Raw genomic sequence first — 23718 nt, 5'->3', positions numbered from 1 at the left:
ACTTAGTTGTGAACTTCATTCTTGGTGGTTCTCGAGTTCTCTCGGCACCCCTGCAGCTACACAAGCGTCTTCAAACGGCCCATACCGCCGGCAATGAGGGCAAACGCGTGTAAAACGAAGACAAACGAGTCTGTATTCTGAGCAGGTGCCCACAGGACCAAACTCGCACCCATGTGGACGGGTCAACAGCCACACTCAGCGACAGGACCGAGGAAGACGCAGACCATCTCAGCGCGCCGCGGCCACGGGCGGGTCCACCCGCGGGCCGACCAGCGCGGCAACACACACCGCTGGCGGCTGCCGTGCGGGCGCCGTCTCCGGTCTCCGAGTGGCGGTCACCGCGCTGGTGCGGCACAGACCGGGCTCCGCGCGCGTGCGCCGCGCCAGCGCAAATGATCGACCGATGGCGAGGCACGCCCGCCCACTAACCGTCTATAGAGGCATCACTAAAGCTATGTGCAGTGGGCCACTCGGAGCTCCGCGCCACCGCTCCGCTCGTAACCATGTCTACTCGGCCGCACGCGCCGCCCGTCCGCCCCCATTGTTGGGGCACGCCGCGCCGTCGTCGGCCACCCGCTCGGCGTCCAGGCTGGCCGCCTGTCGAACGGTCCACCTCCCGCCCACTCGACTTGGGTCCGGTCCCGTCCGGTCAGCGCCGGCGGCCGGCCGGTCGCGCGGCAGCGTCGCGGGTCAGGGCGTCGCTGGCGCCGCCTAGTTGCCGCTCCGCAGACTGCGACGGCCCGACGGCGGGGAGGAGGTCCGCTTGGCCGGCGGCGGCGCGCTGTCGGCACGCAGCCACCAGCGTGAGGCACGGCGACGTGTGGGAGAAGCATGGAAACACTAACCAACTAGCAGCACACTGCACACGGCGGTCTGTATCACCATCTCCCACTGAGAGACGCTATCAGGGGGGCCGACTGAGACGGCGGAGGGACGGCGGCACGCTGCGGGAAGATTGCATCACGCGACAGGCAACAAGATAATGCACAGAGGCGGCGCACGGGCTGGTGACACGCTGGAGGACGCACAGGTCCGGCAGCAACAGACAGGACGGCGTCCGCGGGCTAGAACGAGTGCAGCACTTCAGCTTCACCGGTGGAGACGCAGTACAGGCTACCGAGATGGCATATTTACATGTTCAGATCACATGTTTACATGCTCAGACCACACATGCACATGATCCGATCACAAATCGATACAATCAGATCACATATGGACATCACCAGGTCACATAGTCACATGATCAGATCGCATATTCGCATGCTCAGGTTAGTTGCTCACATGACCAAATCACAGGCTTGCATGATCGAAGCACATGTTCGTCACATGTTCCGCGCGCGGCCTTTGACCCCGTGTGCGTCAAACGCTTTACCTACGGTCACCCGGTGGGACGGGCCGGCGAGGGGTCACCTGCTGTATTGAGGAGCGTAACCCGGCACCGGTACAGTTCTGCGCACCGACTGCTAATCGAGGGGAAAACAGGGCCGCGCGCGACCCTCCCCCAAACCCAACCCCCTCCCCCAGCCTTGCAAACAGGCACGTCAAAGCAGCAATGTTGTCATTCTCATCCCACTTTGGGACAGTTCCGGTGCACAACCTATTCAGACCTGTCCCCACCTGAGCCAGCAGAACATCCCCACCGTACCCAGACCAGCGGGCAGCCGGACCACAACAGATGACCTCGGTGACCCTCGCTCGCAATGACTTCACACTGTAACGTCATTGTGCCTGGCGACCGGGCGCTCACCTGGGCGTGTTAGCCGAGAGTTCGCTCAGCCGCGGCGACCGGCGCGCCGCCCGGCCGAGCGGCGAGCCGGACCGCTTCCCCGACCGCCGCGCCGCCGGCCGACGACCGCTAGACTCATGGTTCTCCGAGCCGCCATTAGATGGCTCTGACGGCTGCGGCGCTGGAAGCGCAGACGCGAGGTTCAGCGCGGCGCTGGCCGATCGGTGCCATGCGACGTCACCGGTTGCTGACGTCATTGGCAGTCGTGATGACGCCATTGGTCGTCGGGTGACGTGGCCCGTTACCGTCCAAGCTGACAACGTAGTGCAACTCCACACCAGGCTGTTTGTGACCAATGCGCCGTTGGCACCCCTGGGGCAACCCGCGACCCCGAAACACAGCGACACAAAGGGCGAACCTTAAACGGATGCTCCAAGCACACAGACGCCCGTCCACACGCGCTCCGGTAGTGCGCGCATCGCAACCTGCCAGCGTCCCATCACGCACCACGTCCGGAGGCCTGATCCCCAGCAGCGTCCCGCGGCGGCGGCGGCGGCGCGTGACCAGACCAGACCGTCGTCCCCGTTTGGGTCACCACTCACAGGGCATGCTGGTGGCGACACGCGCGGAGCGGCGGGGCGACGACCGCTTCTGCTCCCGGTCCCGGTCCAGGTCCTGGTCCTGGTCCTGGCCCTGGTCCTGATCCTGATCCCGGTCCTGGTCCCGGCCGCCCGCGCGCCGCTCGGCCTCCAACAGGCGGAGCTTGTAGGCGCGCGCCGCGCCCAGGTACTTGTCGCGCTGGCGCTGCAGCTGCTCAATCTGGCGCTGCTGGCGCTCGGCCAGGCCGCGCAGCTCCAGCGCCATCAGCTGCTGCACCACGCCGCCGGAGCTGGCGCCGGCCGCCGGCGGCTGCTCGCCGGCCGGCGCCAGCAGCTGGCCGGCGGCGGCCGTCTCGTCCAGCCGCTGGCGCACCAGCTGGCGCTGCTCGGCCTTCAGCGCCTCGGTCTCGGCGCGGCTGCGCTGCAGCTCCAGCTCCAGCGACTGCGACGGAAGCGGCGCCGAGTCACTACGGCAGCGACGGAAGCGGCGCCCGGTCGTTACGGCGGCACGGGGCCACGCGAGTGAAAAACGCCGAAAAAACGATGCAAATTAAAGCCCGGGGAAACAAGGTGTTTAATGCGTTCTCCAGCAGCGCCGAGTATGAAGTCCAAGCAAGCGCACGGCTTGTCCCGATAAACCCGGAAAGGTCAGTCGGCAGCTTGCCAAAAGGCAACCAGGCACGGGATGGCCGTGCTGCAGTACTCAGTAACACGCCAACCCCTCAGGCATAATGTTTCGAGGAAGGAGCCGAGGTAACCTTACACGAAGAACTGGACAGAACTACTCGCGCGATGGGTTCGGGAAAAAGGTGATGACCCTTGGCGATTTCCCTGAACTGGAAGTCATCCAAGCGAGTCTATTGGAATAAATTTACATAAAAACCAGGCGAGACATGAGCAGAGTTATATGCAGTCTTCATTTACAGCGTACTGCGGGCAGATTTTCCACCCACGACACACAAACAGGGTGTACGCATCAACAATAATCAAATAATGTACACAACGTTCAGCACGAAATGTCAATAAATTCAGCGCAATCTCCATGGCGAAGAGCGGAGGGACGGGGCAGGGGGGGGGGGGGGGCAGAATGGGGAGACAAGAGCTGAAAGCTACTGCTGATCGGTCGCGCTCACTCAGCTCAGCCCACTCGTCGTGCCCGTGACAATCCCCGGCCACCGCGTTTGCGCGAGACACCGGCGGTCCTCGCGGCTCACGTCGCCGCCAGCTGGTCACCGTGCTCGGCCACGGCTGGCCGGCGAGCCGCGCCAGTCCGTGACGCGGCGTTTCGGAGGAATATCTCGACAGGAGTCGATCTGGATTCTGAGCCAACGGGCAGCGGGGTTGCGGCGAAACTGCAGGGACGTTACGGGGCTTAGGGGGAAGGGAGGGGGATTAAGGGATAATTAGCGACATTTTTTAAAAGTATGCCAGAATGCATTATCGGTTGAATGCATGTCTAAACCAGTGTCCGGTTCACAGCCTGTCCCGCAAGCGGCTACCAGCCGCTGGTTGGTAACCATGGCATCTGCCGTTATGAAGAATAAAGAGATAACTTAGGGCCCCGAGCAACACCATTACAGGGATACAAGCCCCCGACATATATATATATATATATATATATATATATATATATATATATATATATATATATATACCTAACCAAACGAGTCTATTGGAACAATATTATATATATATATATATATATATATATATATATATATATATATATACGCATATAGGCTGAATGAGCATGGATACATCAGTGATGCCAGTGCAGACAGAGCCCCAGCGTGGGTTGCCGGCTTGGGCGGGTGTGAGCCCCTGGTGTCAGTGGCCGCGCCCTACCTCCACGCGGCGGCGGTGCGGCAGGTCTCGGGTGGTCAGGCGGCGCTCGGCGTCCCGCTTGGCCTGCACCGCTTCCAGCAGCTGCGCCTTCAGCCGCGTCACGCTCTCGCGCTGCCGGTCCGACTCCGTCTCCCACTCGGGCGGCGGCGGCGGCGGCTGCGCCTCGCGCGACTCCACCAGCTGCCGGATCTCCGTCTGCAGCTGCAGCACCTCCGCCTGGCGCGCCGCCAGCTGCTCCCGGGCCTGCACGCAGGCCACGGGTCAGGTGAGGTGAGGTGAGGCCAGGTCAGATCAGGTCGCGGCAGGACAGGGCAGCAGGCGTCCACACCCGGGGGAGCCGTGCTGACAGCGCCGCACCGCGAGCGCGAACACCATTATGAAACGATGTGTCGGAGACAAGTCGTGTGGTCGGATGGCGTAGATATCGGTTTTTCACATTTGTCCGAAATTTTACGCTAATTTCACGTGATTACCAGAAAGCGCTCCGCCTAACCTAACCTAGTAGAAAATCCAAGTAAAGTCAAACAAGCTGTGACTAATCATTGCCAGAGTGATATACGATTGTCATGATGAATAATCATCATAACCATGGCAAGTTACGAACGGGCGAGGCGTGTCAAAAAAAAGTCCACGGGTTTCCAATATGCATCCCCACCCTTCCCAGCAGCGTGCCGCTGTAGTCCCCAGGCGGTACGCTAGGGGAGGGCGCGGCCTCAGCGCCATTACGAGCTCGACCTCGTCACGGTCGCTGGCCCGTCAGAGCTCGCCACAAACCCGGCCAAGCTCGTCGCCGTTACTGGACTGTCGGGGCTCGTGAGAATGTTACTTCCAAGTTGGAGCTCGTGGAATCGCTGACTTGTTGGAGCCTGTGATAGGGGTAACTGACCTGTCGGAACCTGTGTGAATGGGCTACTGACTTGTCGGAGCAAGGGTTAAGCGGTCACTGACCTATCAGGGCCTGTGTTCAGCGGTCACTGACCTACCAGGGCCTATGTTAAGGGGTCACTGACCTGTCGGAGCTCGTCATCGCTCTCGTCGATGAGCGTGGTGAGCCAGTCGGCCTTCTGCTGGTAGTCAGCGAACAGCCTGAGCCGCTCGGCCTCCAGCTCGGCGACGGCCGCTTCGCGCTGGCCGGCCAGCAGCCGCTCGTGCTCCGAGGCCGCCGCCTCACGCTCGGCCGACAGTGATGCCACCTTCGCCTGGTGCTCGGTCTCCAGGGTCTCCAGCTTGGCCTGGTGCTCGGTCGCCAGCGTCTCCAGCTTGACCTGGTGCTCGGTCGCCAGCGCCTCCAGCTGGGCTTCCAGCTGGTCGCAGCGGGCGTCCGCCTGGCTCTGTCCTGAGGTCAGCTGGCTCTGAGAGGAGACAGCACGCGACGTCAGAGGAGTGCGCCAGTCAGGCGCGGCTGGAGACCTACCGCGGCCGCCCGGGTCCGCTGGCCACACGACAGCGAGCTCAAAGTGGCGTGACATCCCACACGTGGCGAAGTTCCGGCTGACCTGCAGCTGCTGCTGTTGCTCCTGTTTGACGCGCAGCTGGCGAACCTCTAGCTGCAGCTGCTCCACCTCGGTTTGTCGCGCGGCCAGCTGCTCCTTGGCCTGCCCGAAAAGGAGTAGCCTCATGGTCACGCACGCTCGGCGGGCGCCGCCGCAGCAGCACGCGACTGCGCCAGTGACAGTTATACATCCGGACAGCACGGCACGGGGACGGAGACGGGGATGGAGACGGGGACGGGTAAGGGGATGGAGACGGGGATGGGGATAGGGACGAGGACGGGACGGGGACGGGAAGGGAATGGAGACGGGGACGGGACGGGGATGGAGACGGGGATGGGGATGGAGACGGGGACGGGAACGGGGACGGGGACGGGACGGGGATGGAGACGGGGCGGGGACGGGGATGGAGACGGGGACAGGGATGGAGATGGGGACGGGGATGGGGATGGGGATGGGGATGGGGATGGGGATGGGGATGGGGATGGGGATGGGGATGGGGATGGGGATGGGGACGGGTACGGGTACAGGTACGGGGACGGGGACGTTTTGACGATCAAACCAATGCTCGTTCCATAACCACGTTTAACCAGCACCTCGTGGCACAGCAAGGGTCGATACATCAGCATAGGAACTCTGAATACTTGATACCAACTCTTTCTTGGGGATGCGATGTAATGGCGTCATACCCATCACTTATGGGCGCTGCATGACCTTCAGCAGTCGATGCGCCCTAAAACCCCAAATCATCATCATCATCATCATACCCATCATCGTTCAAGAGAAGACCTCGAAATTCAGATCGCTTTACTGCTGCTGCCGCTTTACTGTTGCTGAGTTATCGAAGCTGTCGAGGCTCGTAATGAGAATCACTGACCTGTCGGAGTCCATGCTTAAGGTCACTAACCTGTCGGAGTCCATGCTTAAGGTCACTAACCTGTTGGAGCCCGTTTTAACCTTTAACTTGTCGAAGCCGTGTTGTGGGTCACTCACCTGTCGGAGCCCGTGTTGAAAGGTCACTGACCTGTCAGGGTCTGTGTTAAGAGGTCACTGACCCGTCAGGGCCTGTGTTAAGGGGTCACTGACCTGTCAGGGCCCGTGTTAAGGGGTCACTGACCTGTCAGGGCCTATGTTAAGGGGTCACTGACCTGTCGGAGCTCGTCATCGCTCTCGTCGATGAGCGTGGTGAGCCAGTCGGCCTTCTGCTGGTAGTCGGCGAACAGCCTGAGCCGCTCGGCCTCCAGCTCGGCGGCGGCCGCCTCGCGCTGGCCGGCCAGCAGCCGCTCGTGCTCCGAGGCCGCCGCCTCCCGCTCGGCCGACAGTGATGCCACCTTCGCCTGGTGCTCGGTCTCCAGGGTCTCCAGCTTGGCCTGGAGTTCGGCGGTTAGTGCCGCCACCTTCGCCTGGTGCCCGGTCTCCAGCGTCTCCAGCCTGGCGCCCAGCTCGGCCCGGTCGGCGTCGGCCCGACTCCGCTCAGCAGTCAGCCTCTCCTGGCGGCCAGAGAGAGGGATCAGGCCTGGTGTCGCCGGGCTGGGGCCGTCTGACTCTGTGTGCTTGTGAACGCCCGTTCGACTGGGTGGTTGCGTGAGGTGGGGGAGGGAAGGGGGAGGGGTACGCAGTCCGGACATGAACACGCACAGGGCAAGGGTCATCTAGCGCCGGAAGTCGAACAATTGCACCAAATCGATACAAAAGGGAACATGGCATGGCTGGTGCAAACCACTGCTGGACGTACCTGTGTCTGGCGGAGGTCGTCTTCGACTCCACGGCACTGGTCCAGTAGCTGGCGAGCTTCCTCCTGCAGCTCATCATGCTTGCCTCGCAGCAGCTGATGCTCATTCCGTAGCTGAGTGTGCTCGTTCTGCAAGCGCTGGCGCTCATCTTGCAGCTGCCGGTGCTCCTCCTGCAGCTGCTTGTTGCCGTCAGTCAGCAGCTGGTGCTCCTCCTGCAGCTGGTGCAGCTCCACCACCCGCTCGTCCAGCTCGAACTGCAGCTGGGACTGGCGCTCGGAGGCGGTGCGCTCCAGCTCGTCCAGCCGACAGCTGGCTTCAGACAGCTGGAGATGCAGCTGCGCAGCTGCCTCCCGACCGGCGGCCAGCTCAGCCGTCAGGGAGTCCCTCTCTGAGGTCAGGGAGTCCCTCTCCGCCGTCAGGGAGTCCCTCTCCGCGGTCAGAGAGTCTCTCTCTGCCGTCAGCTCCTCTGTGCGTTGTACCGCCTCCCGACGTTTGGCGCGCACTTTCTCCAGGCAGAGCGCCTGCTCCTGCAGCTCGGCCTGGCGGCTGACCAGCGTCTCCTGCAGGTCGCAGATCTCTCGGCGCGCCTCGCGCCGGCCGCCGACATTCTCCGCCGCCGCTGCCGCCAGCCGCGCCGTCTCGCGCTCGGCGCGCTCTTCCAGCGCCGCCAGCAGCGCGCGCGCCTCGTCGCGCTCCCTTCCGGCACACGCCAGCCGAGCTGCCTGCTCGTCAAGCGCGCGCTGCGCGCCGGCCGCCTCGGCGCGCGCCTCGTCCAGCTCGGCGGCGAGTCGGTCGGCGCGCTCCTCAGCGGCGGCGCGGCGCGTCGCCAGATCGTCGCCGCCTGCGCGCGCCTCCGCCAGCTGGGCGCCGGCGTCGGCGGCGGCGCGCTCGGCGGCTGCCTGCGCGCGCTGCGCCACCGCCACCGCCTCGGTGGCGGCGCGCAGCCGCGTCGCCACGACGGCCGCCTCGCGGTCGGCCTCCTCGGCGTCTTGCAGCGTGCGGCGTAGCCGTTCCGCCTCGCGCTCGGCGCGGTGCAGCGCCTCGCGCAGCGGCTCCAGTGGCTGCAGCTGGCCGCGCAGCTCCACCAGCTGCGCTTCGCGCTCGGCCAGTCGCGCAGCCGCGGCCGCCGTCTCGCCGCGCAGCTGCTCGTTGGCCGCCAGGCAGGAGGTGTTGAACTCGCGCAGGCCGGCCGCCACGTCGCGCTCGTTGGCCGCCTCGGCGCGCGCGAACGCCAGCCGGTCGCGCACGGCCACCAGCCGCTCGCGCAGCAGCGCGGCCGACTCGTCGACGGCTGGCTCCTCCGCCGCCAGCTGCTGCTGCCGCTCGTGCAGCTGCTGCAGCTGCTGCTCCGCGGCAGACAACTGCGACTGGAAGCGGGCCGCCTCGGCGGATGCTACCGCCAGCTGACGCTCAAGCTCGTCACGAGCCGCCTGCACCTCATCTCTCCCGGCGGTGACGTCACACAACTTGGCAATGACGCAGTCCTTTTCGGCGGTAACGTCAGCTAGCTTCGTCGCCACGTCGTCCCTCTCGGCGACGACGGCGCCCAACTTGGTCGTGACGTCATCGTTTTCGGCGGTGACGTCAGCCAGTCGAGCGTTCAGGACTTGCAGCGAAGCGCTCGCTTCGCACAGCTTCGCTGCGACGTCATCTCTCTCGGCGCTGACGGCCGTGACTTTGGCCAGCGAGTCGCTGCTCTCGGCGGTAGCAGCACTTAATTTCATCGCGAGGTCATCCTTCTCGGCCGTCGTGCCACAAAGCTGGGCGTTAACGGCCTCCATCGCGGCGGTCAGGTCGGTCAACTTCCCGATGACGTCATCTTTTTCGGTGGTGACGTCTGTCAGCTGCGCCCTGACGCCATCCAAGGCGGCGTTAACGGCGGCCATTTCCGCCATAACGCGGTCTCTCTCGGCGGTGAGGTCATCCACAGAGGCCAGGGCCTGGTCCTTCTCGGAGGTGACGTCCTGCAGCCGACTTGTGACGTCATCGTTCTGGGCGGTGACGTCAGCGAGCTGTGACGTAAGGGTGTGCACGCGCCGGGCCGTCTCATCCGCCCGTTCCTGCATGTCTTCCAGCAGGTTCTCCAGCCGGCGCACCTCCGCGGGACCATCCTCGGCCGCCTGGCCGAAGCCAGAGCCGTCCAGTCCCGGCCCGAAGCTGCGGCCGCTGGGCGCCGACGCCGGTTCGGACGCCGCTGCCAGCGTCTCGTCACCGAACCGTACCGTCACCTCCTCGGGCGGCAGTGTTACCTCCGCCTGGCCGGCACACGCTCCTGCCAGCGTCTCGTCACCGAACACCTCCTCGGGCGGCAGTGTTACCTCCGCCTGGCCGGCACACGCCCCTGACATCGTCTCGTCACCGAACCGTACCGTCACCTCCTCGGGCGGCAGTGTTACCTCCGCCCGGCCGGCGCACGCCCCTGACATCGTCTCGTCACCGAACCGTACCGTCACCTCTTCGGGCGTCCCCTCAGCCGCCTCCTCCAGCGCGCAGAGGCTCACCTCGGCGGCGGCCGGCGCGGACAGCTCGTCAGCGCTGAACACCCGCGTGCGTTCAGCCATCGTTACGTCCAGGTCGGCGGCCGACACGACACACGTGGTGTCGGCGGCGGCGGAGGGGGACGGGCTGCGCAGCGCCAGCGCCAGCTCCAGCAGGCCGGCGCTGGCAGGGCGCCCGGCCAGCTCGGCCAGCAGCACTCGCGCCCGGCGCAGCTCTTCCGGCGTGTCGCGCAGCTCAGCTCTCGCAGCGCAGCTCCCTGCGGGGGCTGCCAGGGCGAGGCCGTCCTGCTGCTCTGGGACGGCATGGTCTTCTGACATGGCCTGGTCTTCTGACACGGCCTGGTCTTCTGACACAACCTGGTCACCAGATACGGCCTGGCCTTCTGACATCGTCCGTTGCTCGGTCGTGGCACGGCCATCCGGGGCCGCCAGCTTCGCCGGCGGGGGCAGACCGCCGTCAGCGTCCTCCTGCCGGACCGGCGACGCTTCCCCAATTGTAGCCTCGTCGCCCTCCTCCGGCGCCTCGGCCCGCGTCGCCGCCACCCCCTCCTCCCGCAGCTGCTGTAGCTGTCTGTCGCGCTCCGCCAGCTGCTGCTCCAGCTGGGCGGCGCGCCGCTCGGCGCCCTCGCCGGCGGCCAGCTGCCGCTGCAGCTGCCGCAGCTCCTGGTACACGGTGGCGAGGTCCGCAGCTAGCTGGCTGCGGTCCAGCGGCGCCGTCACCGAGCCATCCGCCAGCACGGACACGTCAGCCAGTGTCGATCTCTCGACCAGCACCGACCGCTCAGCCAGAGTCGATCTCTCGACCAGTACCGACCGCTCAGCCAGCGACGACCGGTCGGCCACTGTGGAGCGCCCGGCCGGCGTCGAGGGCTCCAGAAGCATGGACCGCTCCCCCAAGGTCGACCGGTCGGTCGCGGCCGTCTGGTCGGCGAGCGCGGCCGCCTCGGCCAGCGACTGGTCCAGCTCCATATCGTCGCCGTCGTCGCCGGCGAGGCGGGCGGCGTCGGTGGCCGCCGAGAGCCGGGCGGCCGAGCGGCGGCGCGCCTGCTGCAGCTCGTCGAACAGCGACGGCGCGGCCGCCGAGAGCGAGGCGGCCGAGCGGCGGCGCGCCTGCTGCAGCTCGTCGAACAGCGACGGCGCGGCCGGCGCCGGCGGCGGCCGCAGCAGCGACAGCGACAGGCCCGACACCGTCACGTCCGCCGACTCGTCCAGCAGCGAGGCGTCGCCGAACCACGGCCGGCCGGCCGGCGGCGGCATTAGGTCCGGGGACGCCGGCGCCGGCGCCGGACGGCGCGGGTCCTCCGTCAGCGTCCGCCGCCGCGCCGCCCCCGCCCGGGACCTACGCCCGACGTCATCGGCGTCTGCTCCTGGTGCGGCCGGCGATGTCCGAGCGTCGAGCGCGGCAGCCTCGTCGGTCGCCTGTGGCGCTTGTTTCTCTGCCACCATCGTAGCACCCAGTCCCCCAGCCTCTTCCATCTCCCGCGCCGACAGCCTCTCCTCCAGCGCCAGCTTCTCCACCCTGGCCGCCTCCAGCTGCTGCCGCAGCGTCTCCAGCTCCACCTGGTGCGCCTCCTTCAGCGCGTCTACCGTCTGCAGCGAGCTGTCGCCCGCCGCCGCCGCCGACACATCGCACGGCGCCGTGACGTCAGGCGATGATGTGACGTCGCAGGTCTTCTTACCGGACGATGCAGAGGACACCAGGAGCTGATTCTCTTGCTTAGAAGCTGCTAGCTCCTCCTCCAGTCGTTGTACAGTCTCTGACATGTCAGCAACGGAGGCGGCCGCTAGACGCTGGTTCTCTTCTTTGGCTGCCTTTAGCTCCTTCTCCAGCTGGTGTACAGTCTCCGACGTATCAGGAATGCTCGCATCCGCATGGCGCTGGTTCTTTTCTTTGGCCGCCTTTAGCTCCTCCTCCAGCCGCTGCACAGTCTCTGACATATCAGGAATGGCTGGGACAGCCAAGCGCTGGTTCTCTTCTCTGGCTGTCTTTAGCTCCTGCTCCAGCCGCTGTACAGTCTCTGACATATCAGGGGTGGCTGAGACAGCCAAGCGCTGGATCTCTTCTCTGGCTGCCTTTAGCTCATGCTCCAGCTGCTGTACAGTCTCTGGCACATCAGGAATGCTTGTGACAGCCAGGTGCTGGTTCGCTTCTTGGGCTGCCTTTAGCTTCTCCTCCAGCTGCTGTACATATGCCATCTCAGGGATGGCTGCAACATCCAGGCGCTGGCTCTCTTCTTTGGCCGCCTTTAGCTCCTCCTCCAGCCGCTGCACAGTCTCTGACATATCAGGGGTGGCTGAGACAGCCAGGCGCTGGTTCTCTTCTTGGGCTGCCTTTAGCTCCTCCTCCAGCCTCTGCACAGTCTCTGCCATATCAGGAATGTCTGGGACAGCCAAGCGCTGGTTCTCTTCTTTAGATGCCTTCAGCTCCTCCTCCAGCCGCTGTATAGCCTCTGACATATCAGGGGTGACTGAGACAGCCAGGCGCTGGTTCTCTTCTTTGGCTGCCTTCAGCTCCTCCTCCAGCAGCTGTACAGCCTCTGACATATCAGGGGTGGCTGAGACAGCCAGGCGCTGGTTCTCTTCTTTGGCTGCCTTCAGCTCCTCCTCCAGCCGCTGTACAGCCTCTGACATATCAGGAATGGCTGGGACAGCCAAGCGCTGGTTCTCTTCTTTGGCTGCCTTCAGCTCCTCCTCCAGCCGCTGTACAGCCTCTGACATATCAGGGGTGACGGAGACAGCCAGGCGCTGGTTCTCTTCTCTGGCTGCCTTCAGCTCCTCCTCCAGCCGATGCACAGCCTCTGACATATCAGGAATGGCTGGGACAGCCAAGCGCTGGTTCTCTTCTTTGGCTGCCTTCAGCTCCTCCTCCAGCTGCTGCACAGTCTCTGACATATCAGGAATGGCTGGGACAGCCAAGCGCTGGTTCTCTTCTTTGGCTGCCTTCAGCTCCTCCTCCAGCTGCTGCACAGTCTCTGACATATCAGGAATGGCTGGGACAGCCAAGCGCTGGTTCTCTTCTTTAGCTACCTTCAGCTCCTCCTCCAGCCGCTGTACAGCCTCTGACATATCAGGGGTGACGGAGACAGCCAGGCGCTGGTTCTCTTCTTTGGCTGCCTTCAGCTCCTCCTCCAGCCGCTGTACAGCCTCTGACATATCAGGGGTGACGGAGACAGCCAGGCGCTGGTTCTCTTCTTTGGCTGCCTTCAGCTCCTCCTCCAGTCGCTGTACAGCCTCTGACATATCAGGGGTGGCTGAGACAGCCAGGCGCTGGTTCTCTTCTTGGGCTGCCTTTAGCCCCTCCTCCAGCTGCTGTACAGCCTCTGACATATCAGGGGTGGCTGAGATAGCCAAGCGCTGGTTCTCTTCTTTGGCTGTCTTTAGCTCCTCCTCCAGCCGCTGTACAACCTCTGACATGTCAGTACTGGTTGTAACAGTCATGTGCTGGTTCTCTTGCTTGGCTGCCTTTAGCTCCTCATCCAGCCGCTGTACGGTCTCCAGCAGACGCGCGTGCGTGTCGTCCACCAGCCGCGGCTCGGCTCCGTCCGCTCGCAGCGCGTCATTCTCCTCTTGCAGCAGCAGCACCTGCCGCCGCAGCCGCTCCAGCTCCGGCGGCTGCGCGGCCGCGGGTCGGTCTGGCGACACACGGACAGCCGCGGTCACGGCGGTACAGTCGGCCGGCCGGGGCGGGGCCGGCAGCAGGCGGCTGGGGACGCGCGGACAAGGCGGCCGCCGATACCGGCCATCTTCCGAACTAATAGGGCACAGGACGCCCGAGAGATGGCACCACACACGGAAAAGACGTCAGGAGAAACATATGCTATTGGCAGATGCAGACAAGCTGACATCGGAAACGGGGGACAGGCGATACCAAACACACTGAATGACACTCCCATTTTAGGCCGTCTGCGACGAACCGCCATACTTTCGCCGTCCGACGACAAACTGCGCCCAGTCCATAGTCCCACCCACCTGATACGTTGTCCCGCCCCTCCGCTCCTCTCGTCTGACCTGCTGTCCTGTCCCGCCCCTCCGCTCCTCTCGTCTGACCTGCTGTCCTGCCCCGCCCCTCTGCTTCTCTCGTCTGACCTGTCCTGTCCTGTCCTGTCCCTCCGTTTCTCCCGTCTGACCTGCTGTCTTGTCCCGTCCCTCCGCTCATCCCGTCTGACCTGCTGTCCTGTCCCGTCCCTCCGCTCCTCCCGTCTGACCTGCTGTCCTGTCCCGTCCCTTCCCTCCTCCCGTCTGACCTGCTGTCCTGTCATCCTCCTCCTCCTCGGTGATGTCGCCCAGCGACACCGGCCGCCCAGCCTCCTCCTCGAGCGACGGCATCGCAGGGTGCAGGTCCGCCCGCCGCCGCTTCCGCTGGCTCACCCCCTGCGGCGTCATCATATCCGGCATGACCTCCGCCACCGTCTTCAACAGCATCTACTCGTCGTCAGCACCCCGGCCACCATGATGATCCCACCAAAGCCACCGTTGGTGTTTCATCAATGTGAAGGCTCAGCTGGCCGCATCATGCTGCGGTCGAGGTCCTTACCGAGGGCGTGAGCGGGCGCAATGTCCGACGCTGGAACACTGTCTCTACCGCGACTGCTGCTCCCACCGAAAAACGTAACGGCCCGTGGGAAACGCGGACCTGGTCCGCAACGCGGCAGACAGAACCAGTACCATGATGGCGGCTCCCCAAGAACGACTGGCATATGACGAACTGTGGCAGTACCGGCGCACGGGTCGGCCGCCAACACTCTCTACCAGGCGCCGCCGTGTACCGGAGCCCCGACGCGACACCACCTCTCACCACACGACCGCGCCATATGGCCGACCAAGCGCCCACACAGTGACACGTCCGTCTGTCCCACGACGCGTCACGCGGCCGGATTGCTGTCCTTCCCCACATAGGCCTCACCACGCCTTACGTAGCGAACCGGTCTGTGCCTCGTCTGACAATCCCCGTCCGCCGCCACAGCGGAACACCGAGCGCCGGCCGCCGGCGTGTCGTCTCCTACCTGTCGATCAGGCGGCGGCGGCGGTGGCGGCCGCGGCGGGCTGGTCTGCGTGCCGGCGTCGGCCGCCAGCGGCCGCGGCGCCGCGTCCATGCTCGTGGCGCGGCGCTTGCGGCAGGTGACGCGGCTGGCCGGCGGCGGCGGCGCCTCGGCCGTCTCCTGTCGGCGATGGGCGGAGTCACGACGGCGGCAGGCGTGTGGCCGCTGATGGAAGGGGTCATCCGAGGAGGTCGGAATGTGACGGTCGTGTTCTGCACCTCTTTACCAATCAACCAATACCATACCAATAATTACCAATCAACCTTCACCACTAATCTCTGAAATACACCGCCAGACAAAAGTCACATTTCCGGTTCACTTATCTTCGTTTTCACTTCCGGTTCATTTATCACCATCCGATTCATCATCCACGCCCCGCCTGCCTCACCGCAAACGGCTGATCGTCGTCGGGCAGCCTCGGCTGCTCCTCGACAGGTGGCAGCAGCGGCGGCAGCTGGAACGGCGCCAGACTCAGCCGGCCGCGCTGCCGGCCGCACCACGTCATCCGCCGCTTGCTCTTCTGCGCCCTAGCGGAGGCACGCGCGGCCGCGGCCGGTCAGAGCGCCGCCCGCCGGGGGGGGGGGGGGGGCGGGCGCCCTACGCGCTCCGTGAGTGATCGCATCGGCGCAGGGTGACACGCTCCTTACGCACACCGCGGCCGGCGGTTCATGGGACGCCCAGGGGCAACAGCTATCTGGACTCGCACACCCAGGGCGTGCGAACACCCAGGTCAGGCGCTGTCTCGTCATCCTGACCTTCCTCGCACGTGAGAACGGGCAGTGAAAACGAGAATTACAGTCTATGTGCGCCGTGCATCGGCACTAGGAGCTCGACCAGTTCACCTGACTCTGGTAAGCCCTGTGTGTGTGCGGGGAGGGGGAGAGGCAGGCGGGAGGCACAGCGGCGGCCCCTCGGCGACGGCCGACGCTCCTTCACACGGGCTGACGGCGCCAGCGCCAGCGTACAAAACAGGCACCCTCGTGCTCACACCCAACTGGGGCAGCACGTCCACCGCATGAACGTCAGCTTCGGCCGCGCTCCGAGGGACTCCCATCCGAGGGAATTTATTATATCGAGGGAGTTTTCTTCTATTGGGGCTTTATGTTCCACCAACTGCCAGAGCCATTTAGACACGGATGCCTTTATTAGGCGTTATATGGGATGCGGTGGTGGCGTGGCCGGGTTCGAACCCCAGGCAGACAGGTCCAGAGCCGCGCGTCCTGACCACTGTACCACCACCGCCACAGGCCCTAGCAGGGATGATGCCTATAGAGCAGAGGCTAGTGCGTCGCAATGGAGCGCTACAGAGAAATGGCAGAGACGGCCCACGGTCACTTGCGGTCGACACCAGACAAAGACACGCAGTTTTTCACAGTCGCAGTCCCGAGCAGCCATCCCCGCGACTGGACTACAGCGCTCGACCCCTCCCCGTCCCCCAGACTCACTTGGCTGGCAGCTGCTGCTTGGGCGCCGAGCTCACCACCAGCTGCTCGACCAGCTGGCGCAACCGGTCCTGCAGCTGGGTGTTGCGCTTGCTCTGCTCGGCCAGCGCCTGCTGCATCTCCTCCACCTCGGTGGCGCGGTTGGTCTGCTTCTCGCGCTGCAGCTCCGCGCGCAGTCCGTGGATCTCGCGCTTCAGCCGCTTCAGGTGCGCCGAGTCGGACACCACCTGGCGGCGGACGGCGGCGTCACACCACTGCCAGCCGGGCAGCGGTCACTGCCTGCGGCGCGACGGCCCCAGCGGGACAGATGACACGCGGAGCCGATGACACCTGCACGCGTCATAACTAACGTCTTTCCACGAACTACCACACAGGCCAATCCTGTTTAGACTAAATGACGTCCTCCCTGAGAGTTAACTCAAGAGTTAACGAAGAGTTAACCAAGGGTTAAAGAGTTAAGAGTTAACATTTGAGCACGTCCCAGCCCCTGCGTTGGGGAAATCTGGGTCGCGCCGTTCTGCCCTAGTCCGACAGAGCCAGCGACCTCCCCCTCCCCCTCACTTCCGCCCACCGCTCGGCGCGGAACCTACCTCGTTGATGTGCGGCTTGTTCTTGATGGTCTTGGCGCGGCTGGCGAACCGTAGCGTGGAGTGGGTCTCCTCCACAGCCGCCGGCGTCACCGTGCAGATGATGGCCGTCTGGCAGGTCAGAGGTCACGGGTCAGATCAGAGGTCACGGGTCAGATCAGAGGTCACGGGTCAGATCAGAGGTCACGGGTCAGATCAGTGGTCACGGGTCAGATCAGGGGTCACGGGTCAGATCAGCGGTCACGAGTCAGATCAGAGAAGTCACGGGTCAGGCCTAAGATCACAGACCAGGTCAGAGGTCACCAGCCGGTAGCGGCGCGTCACACGCGGCCGGGGGGGGGGGGGGAGGGAGGGGAAGCAGAGGGCGGCGGCGCAGGAGACAGTGTGGAAAAAGGGCCGAAGGCGGGCGGTATAGAACTAAAAATGGGGCATGTCAACACTGGGAGAGACGTTAGGCACACAGGGTGGGGATGGAGTGGTACAGTTAGGGCAGAAAAGAGGGAAGTAGAGAGGACGGAACATAAATGGCGGCAGGAGAGGCACCTGATGAGGACATCAGAGGAGGAAGAGCACGTAAGACGGTACACACAAAGGCCGTGAAGCAGTACGCAACAGCGCACCCTTTGACACATGACGCACAAACGCACGCACACACACGCGCGCATATAAAAAGACGCATACGGAAGACTCAGTGGGCCAGGCGGCGCACACTGGGTGAACTCCACGTAACAAATAAACGGGACAATGGACGTCATCACTGCCCCCCCCCCCCCCGCCCCCACCGCCAGTGCATCCGGCAGACACCGGGACGAAGAGCAACAGTAGGTCGCACGCCAGCACACGCAGACGACCCGACCAACGAGTGCAGCCCCAGCCAGCGACACAGCCAGGAACAGGACCTGTCAGCAGTGGATCGCAGGTGCACCTCCGCTCACGCCGCTCAGCCGCCGGTGGCGATCTGTAGCTTCTGAAGTACGGTCTCCCCCATCCGACCCTTAACACTCCCTTCCCTTCCCACCACCTCCCTTCCTAGTGACATATTGTAACACCCCAAGCGTCGCTAGAAATCCCTAGCGCCGACAGACAGATGCCCGTTTCTGGACGTCTGCCGTCTGAGGTATCCACGAATTTGCAGGGCTCAGCGCTGCATCCATTCCTCTCCTTCCCACGCCCCGCCGTAGTCATCACAGACCCCCCTCCCCTCCCTCCCTTCCCCACGCCGTCGTCGTCTTTGGGGCCTTAAGACGCACGTACCCTGCCTCTGCCGCTGTAGGGCGTCGGACACCTCTCGCCCTGGCAGGAAGGGCGGCCATTGCGGAGAAAAGAATCCTGTCCACCCGATCCCCCTCCCCTCCCCCCCCCCCCCCTCCGCCCACGCCACCCGCCTCTCTCCACACGCCGAGGCCAACACCGCACCTTGGCGTTGCCCCCGAGCGACGTCTGCAGGATGCGGGTGAGCTTGCTGTTGCGGTAGTTGATGAAGGGCGCGCCCTCGCTCAGCTTGCTGATGACGTTGCCGAGCTCGAACAGCGACGAGTTGATGGAGCAGCCCTCCCGGAACCTGGCGGCGCCGTCGGCGGCCCGCGCAAGGGGCGCGCGTCAGAACGTGAAGTGGGGACTCGGGCCGCCCAGGAGCCCGGGTCAGTACGGCGCACTGCACAGAACATCAGGCGGCTCGAGAGTACGGCTTCGTGCCAGCAGTGCAGGGTGACCAGGTGAGTCCACGTAAACGTGCATTCCGTCCTTTTTTCAGACTCTTGCGCGTCGGTCTAGGTGTGATGGGTGCGGGCTTGGTTTGGTTTGATGTCAGGTTTCAATGACAAAATAAGCACGGAAATTCAATCTTGAACGGAAAATAAAGCAGGGCAAAAATAAGCACGTAAAATCAACCTCGTCTCAACCCGCCCGTAAGACTGCAAGCACGAATACTATCCAGCCGCCGCAACAGATCGTAGTGAACACTGTCCACAGTCCCACTCCCGCCTGCTTCCCAAGATCTGGGTGATATCTGGTGACCGCCTTTAACCTATGTTGACTTGTGTGGCATTCCCAAACCCTCGATGATCGTTTGTGGTCTCCAGCGCCTCGCAATGCCCCGGGTGACCTTTACTGGCCATCGGTGAGCTCCAATCACCTGGGTGTTGTGACATGTCACAGTTCGGTGATAGTGATATGGAATCAGCGGTCGCCTCCAGCGACCAGGCTGATGTCCAGTGATCCGGGTGACTTTCCAGTGACCCAAATGACCTTCCAGCGACCCAAATGACCTCCCAGTAACCCAAATGACCTTCCAGTGGTGCAAATGACCTTCCGGTGATCCAAACGACCTTCCAGTGACCCAAATGGCCTTCCAGTGACCCAAATGGCCTTCCAGTGACCCAAATGGCCTTCCAGTGACCCAAATGACCTTGCAGTGACCCGGGCGACCTCCAGTGACCCAAATGACCTTGCAGTGATCCGGGAGACCTCCGGTGACCCAGATGACCTCCTGTGACCCGGGTGACCCCCAGTGACCCGACGTCTCACCTCTCGCCAGTGGCGCCTGTCTGCCGGGCGCGCTCCGAGCCGGCCAGGTCCACCAGGTTCAGGTGCGAGACGACCACAGCGCCCTCCTCACCCTCCTCATCCCTGGCCCACACACAGACGGCAGCGGCGTCAGGGCAGGCTGCCCCGCTGCCGGACACCAGCGGTCGAGCGCGTGCGCCCCCGGGCAGGGTCAGCATACGCTGGCAAGGGGACGCGGAGTGGGAGAATGCCGCCAACGACGACTGCCAAAAGCACGTGGCACCATATCGTAGCAGGGAATGTGAACAAAAGACGGCCAGTGTTAAGAGGCAAGCCAGCCGATCGCCAGCCTCCGGGGGCTGACCGGCGGCGGAGTCCGACTGTCGTGAATTTGAGCCTGTGCCCCCACGTGGCAGCCCGGCGCGCTACACCTCGGCCATTACTACGATATCTCGACGATGTCCCCTCCCCGCAGCAGCCCAGATCTCCAAGACGTCGCCCCACCTGGCTCTAGTCTCGACGACGGCCACCCACCTGACTCTGGACTCGATGATGATGCGGAAGATGGTGTGGCTGCGCGAGCTGCGGTCGTTCATGTTGGTGACGCCGAAATGGCGCGCCGTCTCGCCACGCCCCATCAGTCCCAGCAGCATCTCTGGCGTGTTGACGCACAGCTCCCGCAGCTCCGACACGTACACCTGACGCACGGGGGAGGGGGAGGGGGGGGGGGCGGTCACGGCCAGCGGCAGCAGTGACGAGTCGTGCACCTGATGCAGGGGAGAGGGGGGGGGGGGGGGGGGGCACGGCGAGTGGCGGCGCGGCGGTAGCGACGAGTCGGTGTGAGGTGTGGAAGTGGAGAGGTGATGCTTTGTTTGGCCGCGCCCCGGCACGCATGGGAGATCATTCGAATGAACGAGTTTTCACGCGGTATTGCGGCTACTCAACTCCAGACTTTCATGTGCAACTGGACTGTTTGCTGGCCGGCCTCTGGTTTGGATTGGAAAAGCTGAAGATCAAGTCATGCATTTTACATGACCTGGCAAAACGTGCAGCAAAGACGTGGGAAAAGCTTTTTGTGACGCTGTCACTTTCTATCCCTCGTCATGATTGGTCAAACAACGCCCTCAACGCAGGAGACGTCGGTATCCTCAGCGTCCATCCCGCTCCCCACCCCCGCCGCACCAGAGCAGCCCACCACACCCAACCGGATCCGGTTCCACCGGAAGGCATCCCGTCCCTGCGGACCTCCCCGTCCCTGTCCTTGCGGACCTCCTCGTCCCTGTCGCCTGTCCCTGCGGACCTCCCCGTCCCCGTCACCTGTCCCTGCGGACCTCTCCGTCCCCGTCACCTGGCCCTGCGGACCTCCCTGTCCCCGTCACCTGTCCCTGCGGACCTATCCGTCCCCGTCACCTGTCCCTGCGGACCTCCCCGTCCCTGTTACCTGTCCCTGCGGACCTCTCCGTCCCCGTCACCTGTCCCTGCGGACCTCCCCGTCCCCGTCACCTGTCCCTGCGGACCTCTCCGTCCCCGTCACCTGGCCCTGCGGACCTCCCCATCCCTGTTACCTGTCCCTGCGGATCCTCGTGGATGCGCAGCCCCTTTGGTGTTCCAGCACCCTCCGCCAGGAGATCGGCTACCACCTGTCAGCAAGACACAAAACAAAGCTACAAGAGGTGTCCTGTCCACCAGGTGGCGGAACAGATTCCACAGGCGGCCACGACCGCAGGTCGCGCGGCCCAAACAACGAGTCTAGGCTTCAAACCACATGCCCGGGGCTTCCCGAGACGAGCAGAACTTAACGACGAGGAACACGTACCGCTCTTTACTCAAAATTCCGCCATATCTCAGGCTCAGCCTCAGCACCCTGCACCAACCACAGTGATGACGCTGCTGACTTCAGCAGCGCCGTGGTCAGCCGCTCCCCAGCCGTGGTGCGGCAGCTGGGCGGCCACGCACCTCCTTGTAGATCTCCATGTAGCTGACGCGGATGAGGTACTCGCGGTCGGGCGTCTGCTCGACGCAGTCGAACATCTGGTGCACCACGCGCGGGATGGTGCCCTGGTCTTGCTCGTGGCCCAGCATGGTGTGCGTCTTGCCTGGTGGGGAGGGCACGGTGATCAGATGGAGCAGGGGTGTGCGGGGTGGGGGCGTGGAGGTGGCAGGGCGGGCAGACGCCGGCGCAGAGGAGCGAACGGAGCAACACGGGGGCAGCGCAGGGGTCCGGCGGGGGCACGGGGAGGGCCAGAAGCAAAGATCTGACGACCATCCATCACAGGTGGAGACCAATATGACCAATCACAGGTGGGAACCAATCTAACCAATCAAAGATAAGGACCAATCTGTCCAGTCACAGGCAAAGACCAATCTAACCGAAGCGCGACATGGCGAAGGCGAAGGCGAAGGCGAAGCGCGACATGCTCACCAGAGGAGGTCTGCCCATAGGCGAATATGGTGGTGTTGAAGCCAGCCATGGCCGAGTAGACCATCTCCTCCACTGTGCCTGTGGCAGTGGGGAGTCACTAATGGTGAACGATCGCCCATCACGGTAACATGTCACGTGACTTCTGGACATCACGTGGTCAAGACGTTGTGGCAATTAGCAAGCAATTGTAGCGAGCAATTAGGCAAGACATTGTGGCTAACCCATTGTAGAAATTGGGATTACAACACAGTGGATGGGCAAGTTTTTAAATGAGGTGCTGGTCTCATGTGGTATTATGTTGTTCAGTTGTGTAAGCCCATACATTTTTTAATCCAAAGTTAAACAATTTCAAGTACATATTTCCCAGCAGTCATCAATCTTAAGCCGCATACAACATATTTTGCTATTAACAGCATTGAGCACAGTTGGTAATGTTGCTGAGAAGGCTTCTAGCCAGACAGTAGGAAATTTACATAGCCCTTTTCAAAATCTGGAACAGCGACATGCAAGCACGACATAGATAATTAGGCATATGAAATATGAACCTGTCAAGACATTCCCAATACATACCATCACACACATTTTATCTGACTGAACATTTAATTCCAAGTAAAACAGTACTTTGGTTAAAATATAATCTTTTAAGACCAAAAAAAGATGCCCAAACTCATTACAGTGCTACTGCTGGCACACTGAGGACAACCAGTCTTCCCTGGAGAACGCTGATGATTTACCTGTATATACATCAGCATTGGTGCAGCCTTCATCATAAACTTTATCAAAGATGTATGGCTGACAGAGCACACTTCCTGTTGCAGGATCTATCTGCACTAGAGACTTCTCTTCATGTGTCTTCCAATGCTTTGTGAGATCATCTGATATTTCACGTTTGATAAGCCCTCGCACACGGACAGACACACTAATGTTGCAATCTGCCATCCTGCAGTGGAGGCGGAAGCTCTGGAGACGGGGGAAACCATGAGATTTGGTATATTTTTCATACATCATCAGAGGAATATCGAATGTTGCCCAGAGTTGTGGAGCAGTTGCTCCCTCAACCAAACAAGGCAGTGCATTGAAGATCAGCGGGCGGAGGGCGGCAGCGAGTGGTAACGAATATGACCAAAGCCATATACAAGACCTCCTCAATAAAAGCTCTAGGGCTACATGTATGAGATCTTGGTGGGGAGGGGAAAAACACCGCAAAGCGATCTTGATGCAGTTGCTGCCGTATACTCAGCACACAAACTGAAGACATCTGCGGCGAACGGAGACTGATACAAAATGATTGACGCTGATGTAACTTCAGTGACATGCATTGGTTCAATCCATACAAAAATCTGAATTATACCCGAAATTCCCACCCACAGTCATACGCGTACTTACCACCGCCGATCCACTATCACGAACGAACTTGTGATTTCAAACTTGGAGTCAATGGCGCTACCAAATTTTTCGCTACCATACAAGGGAAATACTTCACTCTTCCTTCATGTTCCCTGTTTTTTCCGCTGGCGGGAAAGGGGGAGCAGCGGACCAGGAACAGGCAGCAGCGTGGTAAAAGATGAAATGCCGCTTAACAGTCAGGTTCCTTTTCTCTTCATTACTGATTTCCACCCCACCTTGATAGTTAGCACTTGGTGCGTAACGCATAATTGCACCATATCTCACAACTTTCACGAACCTTTAGTGTTTTATTGACCTCAGTCAGCCGCAGGCATCTTGTTGGGGTTTCCAGCCACATTACTCTATGAATATCTCAACTTTTCAATTAGCACTTTCTTTCTGGTATGGTGCAATGCGGGAAGCCCGCAGCGTTGGCGGGACTTGAT

General features: G+C 62.5%; 2 protein-coding genes across 2 annotated transcripts in view; one reads left to right on the top strand and one right to left on the bottom strand.

The window, feature by feature from the left end:
* Positions 1 to 396, top strand: part of LOC119107436 (centromere-associated protein E-like) — an 11238-nt gene extending 10842 nt beyond the window's left edge. The window contains 1 exon segment of the mRNA XM_037230912.1: positions 388 to 396. Within this exon segment, the coding sequence (XP_037086807.1) occupies positions 388 to 396 (9 nt within the window).
* Positions 397 to 3245: 2849 nt separating this feature from the next.
* On the bottom strand, positions 3246 to 22834 carry LOC119107336 (kinesin-like protein KIN-7O). The gene is made up of 22 exons (XM_037230800.1): positions 22621 to 22834; positions 21887 to 21964; positions 21421 to 21560; positions 21030 to 21104; positions 19999 to 20162; positions 19486 to 19587; positions 18376 to 18520; positions 16963 to 17070; positions 16376 to 16599; positions 15319 to 15457; positions 14136 to 14262; positions 11235 to 13523; positions 10535 to 10733; positions 9616 to 9928; positions 9061 to 9513; positions 8479 to 8568; positions 7396 to 7998; positions 6809 to 7150; positions 5667 to 5765; positions 5181 to 5522; positions 4229 to 4413; positions 3246 to 3255 (listed from the first exon to the last, which is right to left on the bottom strand). Exons 1-22 carry the CDS (start codon positions 22823 to 22825, stop codon positions 3246 to 3248), a joined length of 6432 nt encoding a protein of 2143 aa, XP_037086695.1. The 5' UTR covers positions 22826 to 22834.
* Between the last annotated feature and the right edge of the window lie 884 nt (positions 22835 to 23718).

Source organism: Pollicipes pollicipes, unplaced genomic scaffold, assembly GCF_011947565.3.
Source record: "Pollicipes pollicipes isolate AB1234 unplaced genomic scaffold, Ppol_2.1 Scaffold_1600;HRSCAF=1878_pilon_pilon_pilon, whole genome shotgun sequence".
NCBI classification, from domain to species: Eukaryota; Metazoa; Arthropoda; class Thecostraca; order Pollicipedomorpha; family Pollicipedidae; genus Pollicipes; species Pollicipes pollicipes.
This window is presented reverse-complemented; position numbering and strand designations above follow the sequence as displayed.